Source organism: Elephas maximus, chromosome 12, assembly GCF_024166365.1.
Source record: "Elephas maximus indicus isolate mEleMax1 chromosome 12, mEleMax1 primary haplotype, whole genome shotgun sequence".
In the NCBI taxonomy this organism is placed as follows: Eukaryota; Metazoa; Chordata; class Mammalia; order Proboscidea; family Elephantidae; genus Elephas; species Elephas maximus.
This window is the reverse complement of record NC_064830.1, coordinates 92,166,621-92,176,770: the sequence shown is the minus strand read 5'-3', so window position 1 is coordinate 92,176,770 and position 10,150 is coordinate 92,166,621. Positions and strand designations below refer to the sequence as shown.

General features: G+C 51.4%; 1 protein-coding gene across 1 annotated transcript in view; it reads right to left on the bottom strand.

Annotated features, from left to right (window-relative positions):
• Window positions 1-1,696: 1,696 nt before the first annotated feature.
• ZAN (zonadhesin) overlaps window positions 1,697-10,150 on the bottom strand; it is a 40,452-nt gene continuing 31,998 nt past the window's right edge. Inside the window, exons 34-46 of the mRNA XM_049905053.1 lie at window positions 7,953-8,164; window positions 7,109-7,250; window positions 6,455-6,702; window positions 5,935-6,064; window positions 5,587-5,761; window positions 5,094-5,264; window positions 4,696-4,835; window positions 4,043-4,242; window positions 3,798-3,936; window positions 2,951-3,091; window positions 2,055-2,157; window positions 1,888-1,931; window positions 1,697-1,761 (exon numbers count right to left, since the gene is read on the bottom strand). Coding sequence (XP_049761010.1) covers window positions 1,721-1,761; window positions 1,888-1,931; window positions 2,055-2,157; window positions 2,951-3,091; window positions 3,798-3,936; window positions 4,043-4,242; window positions 4,696-4,835; window positions 5,094-5,264; window positions 5,587-5,761; window positions 5,935-6,064; window positions 6,455-6,702; window positions 7,109-7,250; window positions 7,953-8,164 — 1,886 coding nt within the window. The 3' untranslated portion in view covers window positions 1,697-1,720. The remainder of the gene's footprint in view (window positions 1,762-1,887; window positions 1,932-2,054; window positions 2,158-2,950; window positions 3,092-3,797; window positions 3,937-4,042; window positions 4,243-4,695; window positions 4,836-5,093; window positions 5,265-5,586; window positions 5,762-5,934; window positions 6,065-6,454; window positions 6,703-7,108; window positions 7,251-7,952; window positions 8,165-10,150) is intronic.

Genomic DNA, 10,150 nt, shown 5'->3' with positions numbered 1-10,150 from the left:
GGGGAGGGGAAAGCACCTGAGTATCTTCCCCAACTTGTCCCTCCCAAACAGGACGATGAGGATGGGGTCAATCCCAGGCACAAACTGCCCATTTTCTGTCTCAATGCCTTCTTTGCTTCCCACTCTGAGCCCCTGAGGGGCACCTGCAGGGGCGGGCCTTGAAGCAACCAGCTTTGTTTAGCTGGAGTGGACTTTCCCATTTCTGCATCTCAGTCACCCCCTGTCATGTTGAGGTTAGTGCAGGACCCCAAATCAGAGCTCTGCCCCCCTCCCCAGCTGAGGGAGCCTCACCATCATCCTGTCCCAGATTTCCTACCTCTACAACCTTCTGGAGTCCCTAATGCTCTTGAGTCCTCTGTCTCCTCCCTTCCTTGATGATATACCCATGTTTTATACCACGGAGAGGGTATGGGGTGGGAGAAACTCAGTCCTCCCAAGGAAGGTGGACATCTGGGTCCTGAAAGTGGATGTCTTATCTGAAGGATGAAGGCCTAGCTCAACCTCCTGCCAGTCAGCCTGGGGCTAGATAAGGTGATCTTAGGCAGCTGGTGAGGAGAGGCACAAAGGTCAAGGGAGCAGGGCAGAGATTAAGAACAGAGGCAAAGAGTCAAAGACCAGGTGAACAGAGCCAGGGTCATCATGGCGGTCACCACGGGGCACCAGGGATCTCCCTGACGTCAGCCCAAAGCATACCCAACCCAGTTCCAGAAGCTGCCCAGAGCCTTCCTGCCATCCCCCAGCCCTCTACCCCACCCTGAATGTGAGCTGCGCCCCCAGCTAAGGGAAGAGAAAGGCAGGGTGGCCTGATTGGGGGGTGGGCACCCCTCCCTCCCTGGGGCCTTTTCACCACCCAGGTTGGGTCTCACTTCCTCAAACAAAGGTGGCTGCAGGGCTGGCTATCCCAGAAGGCCCTCAGGGTAAGGATACCTTTCTAGAACCCAGCGGCCTGTTTGCTTATGCATCCCCAAACCCAAGACCCCTTTCTTTTGGCTGTCTACATCCAGATCCCCAGTTCACAGCCTCCTTTTACTTAGAGCTCAAGCAAGAACTCAGCCTTCTCCCCAAGCAAGGACCTGCCTGGTTGGAGGGGTTGGAATATTGGCCCCTTGGGCTCACCCTCTGGTTAGTGGTTTACTCCTACCTGGACATAGCTCCAAACACCTCAGCAAGCCTCCCACCAGATCCCATTCTTGGTTACCATAATAACCATAGGCCCTTTTGGGGAATGGACAAAGGTCAGTGGGATGTGACCTCCCCAGAGGGTCACCGGCCAGTTCATCTTTTGGCAAAAGCCACATTCCCATCCTAGGCTCTGCTTAGAATCACCTTTCACTACACTTGGGGCGCTCAGAGGCCTGGGGTAGAGACTAGAAAAGTGAAGACATTTCTGTATCCCAGACGCCATAGGTGGGGGGCTACACCCCAACCTTCATTCCTCTTTTCCTTCTGCCCCTTCTGCCTGTCCCACTGATCGTGGACTCCCCAGGGCTACATGGCCCACACTAGAGACCACCAAACTTCCGAAAGACTGCCCCACCTCCATGTGGCTTTGTCTAGGACACCCCTCACCTCCTCACACCTAGGTTCCTGGCCCCCACACACCTCCCTCCCTCATATCCCACCCCAAACCTACTTCACAGACCCAACTCTCTTCCATAATCACACGAAAATTCACACTCCAAAAATAATTTTATTTTATCTCTTCGTTTTTGAGGACAACTCAAAATTGAATGACCTTAAAGGCTCTCTCTGGAACAAAATCTGAGGCGAAAACAAGAAAACTTATATTAGAGGCAAACTCAGCTCAAGATTGGAATCTCTGGCTTTCCCCTTAGCCCACCCCTATTTGGGATGGCCAAAGTTTGGGACTGTGGGGTTGGTTCTCACCCATGTCTACCGGCCCGTCTACATTCTGGCTGGTCATTTTCTCCCTAAATGGTGTTGGGGAACTGATGGCAGCTCAATGTGTCTGCTTCCTCATGCCCTAGGCCACAGCTTGCTCCCCTTGTTTGCTCACCCTGGCCCTACCCACCGCCCCCCCGTCCTAAACTCACCTCCTCCTCCTCTTCTTGCGAAGGTACTTTCTGGTCACGGCCAGCACTATGAATGCCATGGGCACCAGCATTCCCAACAGCACAGCCACAAAGTTAGATGCTTCTGGGGTGCAGGGAGCAGAAATATGGACTTGGGATAGGAAGGGGTGGGGGAGGAGACATTCCCTCACCCTAAATGGACAACATTTCCCCTAAGTCTCTGGGTGTGACTGGTTCTCCCTCCAGGAGGCTGTGGGGGGAGCACTCCAAGGCCCTAGCCACCCCCTCGAGAACCCTGTTTCCGGGCACAATCTCATAAGCCTTTTGGGGAGGCTGCTCCTCCAGCTAGTCCTCTGGAGACCAGGCTGAACTATCAGCTTGGCCCCTGTCTCTCCAAATGTAGCCCTACAACTGCTTCCGTTCGTCACCTGGGAGCTTGTTAAAATGCAGGTTTCTGGGCCAACTCCAGACCTACAGAATCTGAATCTCTGGGGGGTAAGTCCTGGAATGTATGTTTTAAACAAGCCACCGCTACCCTCCCCAGTCTTAGGCAGGATAAAGTTTGAGAACCACTGGCCCAGAGAATCAAGGAAATTCTGTTTTGGAATAGGTAAAAACAAAAATTCTGTTTTGGAATAGGGAAAAACAGTCAACAGTGTTGGAGAGGCATGGAGGGGTACAAGATGGGGAAATAACAGCAGGGGTGTGGCATTTAGGTCACAGAAGTGGGGAGCCAGGGTTCAGAGAGAAGATTTCAGAATATGTGAGTAGGAGATGAACATGAGGACTCTGATTCTTTGAGAATCCTTGTCCTGTTTATCTCAAGGGATTGTCATATTAATACGTATAATGTAATTCTGTGGCAGTATTGGTGGGAAGGAGCTGTGAGGAGACAGGGCCTGGGATGAAGTTCTTACCTAACTTTTCAAGGGGTGGAACATCCCGTGGTTCAGTGCAGAGGTCTCCCCTGTAACCAAGTTCACACTCACAGGTGAAGTTGGTTCCTTGCTCCCGACAGCGTCCATCATTCTGACAGGGATTCTGTAGACATGGGCTTTCTGCAAGGATGAGGGAGTTGTAAGAAGGTACCAAGGGGAGCCTCCCAATTCTGGCGGGAGACTCATAGCCATAGTCTGGCTGGGGGCTGGGACCCTGGGAAGGAAAGCAGCAGTGCATAGTTAGGAGTGACTGGCAGGGGTCAACTGGCCTGGCTTCCAATCCTGGCTCTGCACTCACTTGCCCTGGGCTTTGGGGAAATTGCTGAACCTCTCTGAACCCCATTCTCTTTACCTGTAAGTGGGGATGATATGCTGATCAGCAAGCACTGAAGTAAGCTTAAAGGGGATAATGGAAAGCTAATGTGAGGAAGGAGCGCTGGTGGTACAGTGGTTAAGTGCTAAAGCTGCTAACCAAAAGGTCGGTGGTCCAAATCCACCAGCTGCTCATTGGAAACTCTCTGTCCTATAATGTTGCTATGAGTTGGATTTGACAGCAATGGGTTTGGTTTTTCAGTTTTAATGCTAGAAAAAGGATATAGTGCAGTGCTTGGCAGGGAACGGATGCTTAGGGAATGTTTTGTCCTTTTTTCCCTTTGCCCCTCCCTAAAAAAGGAAGGGACCAAGTGAGAAAGAGCAGATATAAACAGCACAAACTTTCTGACATCAGTGTGGAGAAGTCCCAGGCATGGGACAGGGACGGCAATTGTTGGTCCAGGGACATGCCTTGGCGTGGGGGCAGCTTGCACCCACCTCGGGCCAGGCTCACCTCGGAAGCAGCCACGGGTGAGGTTCCCCAGGGTGCAGATCTCTCCAGCACTGCAACTAAGGGGCTCACACAGGAGGACCCCAGAGCTGGCACAGGTACAGCGCTGGGAGCAATCCTTGGTCACAAAACTATCGCCCCGCTGGAAAAGGGAGTAGGGTTAGGAACAGAAGATCTGGTTTTCATCCCTAGGCTGGCTCTATGTTTGCATCTCTGCTCCCCCGAGTCCTTTCACATGCAGCCCGGACCTGGTAATACATGCCGTCGTTGATGCAGCCACAGTCGGCCAGAGGAAGGCTCTGAGCACCGCTGTAGACATAGCCAGGGAGGTTGGCGCAGCCTTCCACGCATGGGCCTTCACAGTCCCTGGGCGCCGCTAGGTTGGCACAGGAGGCAGGGCAGGGGGTCATGCAGCTCTGATACACGGTGTTGGCTGGACATGCCAAGGCTAAGGGGACAGAGTCACAGTCAGAAGGTGGCTGGAGCTGGCCAAACAGGTATGGGCAATATGGGGGTGAAAGTTGGAAGAAGGGGAGCGGACAGAATGCAGAGCTTGTTACAGGCAGGGAAGCCAGAATTTGTGGCTGGCTCTGTGTGTCTTTTTGTCAGAGACTTCAAGGCCTGTGAAGGAACTGGATGCACAAAGGTGGGCTTGGAGAGAAGGAGCAGGAGGGTAGCCCCAGTGGGGCGAGGCTTCCCAAGTGGCACTTTAGGGCAACTAGAATGGGGGGCAGAGCAGGAGTCAGGTTGGAAAGGTGTGCTGACCTTAAAATGGGGAGCTGGGGGATGGGGAAATGGAGGGGAATCAGGGTTGAGGGGGGAAATGGAGGGGAATCAGGGTTGAGGAGAGAAATGACAAATGGGGTTAGGGGCCAGCATCCAGGGAAGGGCAGTGCCTCACCACAGCTGGTGCGGTCACGCCAGCCAGCCAGGGCAGCACCTGCCTCCTGGCAGATGAGGGCATACCCGCTGAACAACTGGCAGCGCCGCTCCTCCCGTTCCCCAGGGTCCCGGGCAGCACATAGATCAAACACGCAGTGCCTGGGGGCGGGGACAGTGGGGCGGGGGGTGGCTGTCAGAGAGGGAGAGGCAAGGTTACTCAACCCCACAGAAGAGGGCCTGAAACTGCCAAGCAGAAGAAAATTAGGCAGGGGCAGGGAGAGTCACCAGGAAATAAGGCCACAGAAAGAGAGAAAAGCATACTGAACCAAGCACAGGTCAGAGCAGGACAGCAGGACCTGCAGAGAGGACAGGGCAGGAGCCTCTGCCTTGCCCACACACCCTGGACTTCAGACTCACTCCTGGAAGGGCTCCGGGGCCACAGTCTGGTGACACACAGCAAAGGGGCCCTGGGGGTCAGCCAGCACCCTACAGGTCTGGGTGCTGTTGAAGAATTCCAGCTGCTCCGGGCTGCACACTGACGCATGGAAGCCTGAGCCCCCTTCTTCCTCTTCTTCCTCCTGTATGGCCCTGAAGCAGAGACAGCAAATGTTAACTCAGAGGAAGAAGAAGAACCGGGGACTGAAGCTAAGGGTCAGGCATGGGCACATGGCCCCTGAAGGCCTCTCCCTCCTCAGACTGGGGTTTCCACAAAGCAGGTGCCTCTAGTTAGTATGAGAGGAAAGGACAGAATTAGGGAAACCAGGGCAAGTCTCTTTGGGGCTCTCTCCCTCGTTTGTCCTCCTTTGCTGAGGACATGAGGGTACGAAGTGTGGACAAACACTGGGCCGTGGCTCATTTCCCTGAGGGCTGTTTTTACCAGGGCCTCCCCTCATTGCCCAACCCCTCTCACCTTGGAACGCGGGCAAGGGTTGACTGGGCTGTCTTCACCTCCCAGCTGTTGCCAAAGATGTTAACGTTGTGGGTAATGGTGCCATCAGGCAACATTAAGTCATTGCTCTGGTTTCTGTCAAAGTTTCCACACATGCCACGCACGAGGCCTTGGTACATGCTGGGCATGGAGATCACTGCAGAAGGAAGGAGGCGCACAGAGGTAAGACACCCTGTCCGTGCTCTGCAGCTTCTCCCCTTTCCCACATCCTCCCAGCACCTCCCCAGCTTGCGCCCCACTCCCTGGCTTCACAGGCCCTCTCCCTCTCACTGTCTCAGATGTTGTTTCCCCTCCCCAACACTCAGGTACCGCCATTTTTGTTCCCATCAAAGCTGATGGACAGCCCGAAGTCAGTGATCAGGTACAGGCGGTGAGATCGCAGGGAGACCTGAAGGTGCTCACTGGGCTTGTAGGGAATGGTGACCCTCTCATAGTTGACCTGGAAGAGAAAGACAGAAGCTGCAGATGTCCTTGCCATCCCATGTGGCAGAAGCCTCCTGAGTCTACTCCTGGTGCACCCCCAGCTTGGTCCCTTCAAACACCTGGCACAGTGGGGGGCCTGGTACTTCTTCAGCCCTGGCTCACAGTCACACCAGGTGCTGTCTCCTCCTCTCTCTTTCCATGTCTCTCTCCAGCCTTTTGTTTCATCCCACTGCCCTCCTCTGCCTCTCCCTATGAGGTAAGCTTGGTACCGATTCTGACTTTTACACCCAGGCTGCCCCTGCCAGGAACTTCCCAGGAAACAGGGGGTCCTGGCTTCCCTGCTCCAGGCATCTCCAAAGCCCCGGTCTGCCTTCCCAGACCCTCCCAACCTTGGCCCCGCTCTTACCACAACCTCCAGGCCAGGCTGGAGCTGGATTCTAAAGCCATAGACATATACCAACACTTCATGCAAGAAGACTGGGCTCCAGGGCAGGTACATCTTGTTGCGACCCTCCACGAGCAGGGGCTCCACCCCATCAGGGAGTACATCTATGGTCTTTACCAGAATGTAGGTCATGCGGCCCTGGAAGTGGTAGCTTAGGCCATCCAACGTGCGGTAATGGGGGTCCCCAGAGACTGAGCAATGATCCAACCCTGCCAAGAAGGGCAATCACTGAAAAGAGACCCTGCTCAGACAGCAATCCCAGAATCCCCTCACCCATCCTGATGTCTCCTGTCACCCTGCCTCTTAGCCCTGAGCTCCCTGGATACTTGATCTTCAACTTCCTCCCTCTCCCAGTCCAGTTAACAACCATACAGGATCTCCTTGTCCAGTCCCCTCCTTTTGCCCATAAGCTAATGAGTTCCAGAAAGAGTCAGTGCGCATGGCCATAGAGTTGGTGAGAGCTGGAATTAGAACCCAGGCCTCCTGACTCAGCTGCCCAACCTTGATGCCTGTGCTCAGGCCCATCTCTCTTCATAGCTTCTCTAGTTTAAGCCCTTCTTTTCCTGCCTCTTACTCCACCTCCGCCCTGAGCTCTCCTTTCTCCCCTCCCCTTACAATCGGGTACACAGTTGCTGTTGCCCTTGGCATTGGGCTGGCAGTGAGAGCCTGAGGGGCAGTGGAAGGTCCGGCACTGAATGACTCCCTCTGTGCAGACACAGCTCTGGGTACAGCCAATGGACATCCAGGTCTTACCCGCCTGTAGAAACCACAAGAAGAGCAAGGGAGTGAGGAAGGAAAAGCCAATTCTCCTTCCTATTACCCCTTCAGCCTAAGCCCACAGTCTGAATGGTTTAATTGACACTAGCCACATGCTGCCTCAACTGCCAGTTACAGTGGCACTTGGATCCATGTGCATCTGTAGCCCCTTAAGAGGTATTGTCTTACCTTTGTGCTTCAGAACGTACTAAAAAAAAAAAAAAACTAAGCCTGTTGCCATCGAGTTGATTCCGACTCAGGACAAAGCAGAACTGCCCCATAGCGTTTCCAAGGAGTGCCTGGTAGATCCGAACTGCCAAAATTTTTGGTTTAACAGCCATAGCTCTTAAGCACTACACCACCGGGGTTTCCCAGGATGTACTACCAACCTCATTTTACAGTTGAGAAAAGCGAAGTAACAGGGTTCATCTGACTGGTCAGTAGTACAACGAGGATTCAGTCCCAGGTCGGCCTGCACCAAGGCTATGCTCCTTCTACTAGACCGTGTTGCCTCCCAGTTGGTGGATTTCTCAGATCTAAACCTCCCAGCCCAGGCCTGGCTGGAGATCACCCCGCCCTTCTTATCAGCCTCCACACCCCAGAGCCAGCCTAGAGACATGGATGTCCCAGACTGAGAAGCTGAGGAAAGAGGAAGCTCCATCCTCAAGGCGGGTCCCCAACCCGATTTCCTGTCCCTACTTACGGGAAGGATGCCGCCCTCAGCGTCCCTGCAGCTGCACTGATTCCTGAGCACGCACTGGTCATCTCTGAGCACATAGCCAGGGTTACAAATGCAGCCCTCAAGGCAGGTGGAGAGGAGTTTGGTGCCCTCACATTGGCCCTTCAGGTCCCCGCAGGAAGGCGGGCAGGAGGGAACGCAGTGTGTGTAGCTGCTATAGGCGGGGCATTCTAGAGCTGTGGGGTGGAAGGGAAAGTGGGGTAAGTGGAGGGGGACAGGGACTGTGAGGCAGGGGACAGGGAATATAGAAACCAAGCTAGGCGCTTTTTCTTTGGGGCTATGAGATTTGGGGCAACTTTCTCAGCCCTGAAGTGGTAGCTGAGTCTGTGATACATGAAGTAATAGGGGTTACAAGATTTGGGGATTTTTCTTCCTTTCCTTATTTCATTCAACAAACAATTTCTGATCACGAACTATATGCCAGGCCCTGAGGGGTGGAAAAAAAAATAAGGACGACTCTCCTAACTGAATGTGGGAGACAGAGGTCAGCCAGCAACATGGCCTTGGTATGGTCAGTTAACGGGGTGACAGGCGTGTGTGGACAAGGTATAACAGAACACAGAGCAGGGAGATATGAACTCTGGGGAGTTAAAGAAAGGCCTTCCAGCAAAAGTACTCATGAAAAAATGGAAATGCCTACCATGTTCACGGATAGGAAGTCAACAACATAAAGATGTCAGTTCCTTCTAAGTTGATACATTTAACTTAATCCCAATAAAATATACGAACAAGGTTTTTATTTTTAATAGAACAAGAAGATTTTAAAGTTGAAATGAAGAAACTAGAAAAGCCAAGGCAAATCTAAAAATGAAGAGCAGTGAGTAGTAAATATCCCTACCAGAAATTAAAACACATTTGAAATTCTCAATAACACAACATTGTGTTCCTGGCACATGAAGAGGCAGATGCACCAACGGTACAGGACAGAAAGCCCAGATGTGGGCCCAAATAGGGATTTAGTATACAATAAATTGTGGTGTCTCAAGTCAGTGAGGAAAAGACAGACTAGTCATTTAATAATGCCAAAACAACTAGCTTGTCGCTGTTAGTTGCCATCAGGTCACTTCCAACTCATGGCAACCCTATGTGTTCCATAGGGTTTTCAAGGCTGTGACCTTTTGGAAACAGATTGCCAGGCCTGTCTTCCAGGGTGCTTCTGGATGGGTTCAAACCACCAACCTTCTGGCTAGTAGTCAAGTGCTTAACCGTTTGTGCCACGCAGGGACTTTGGAACAACTAGCTAGACCTTTTACCTTCACAAAAACTAACTCAGGATGGACCGTATACCTAAATGTAAAACATAAAGCTATAAAACCTCTAGAAGATAACTTAAGAGAAAATCTAGGTGACCCTGGGTTTTGTAATGACTTTTTAGATATAACACCAAAAGTAAAATTTGTAACAGAAAAAAAAAATGATAAATTGGACTTCATTAAAATTAACTTCTGCTCTGCAAAAGACACTGTTAAGAGAATAAAAAGATAAGCCACAGACTGGGAGAAAATCTTTGCAAAATACTTATCTGATAAGATAAAGGACTTGTATCCAAAATACACAAGGAACTGTTAAAACTCAACAAATGAAAACAAACGACTCAAATACAAAATGGGCAAAAGATCTGAACAGACATCTCTGCAAAGAAGATGGACAGATGACAAATAAGCATATGAAAAGATGCTCAACATCATATGTCATTATGAAACTGTAAATTAAAACAACGATGAAATACCACTACCTATCTATTGTTGTTGTTAGGTGCCCTCAAGTTGGTTCCAACTCATAGCAACCCTATAGGACAGAGTAGAACTGCCCCATAGGGTTTCCAAGGAGGGCTGGTGGTTTTGAACTGCTGACCTTTTGGTTAGTACCCGAGCTCTTAACCACTATGCCACAAGGGCTCCTACTCACCTATTAAAAAAAAAAATTTTTTTTTCTCACCTATTAAAAAAAAAATAGAGGGGCTAAAATCCAGAACACTGAAGACACCAAGTGCTGCTAAGGATGTGGAGCAATACTAACCCTTAATCATTGATGATGGGAAGGTAAAATGGTACAGCCACTTTAGAAGACAGCTTGGCAGTTTCTCACAAAGCTAAGATAAGCTTACCATACAATCCAGCCAACATGCTCCTAGGTTTTTATCCAAATGAATCAAAGATATG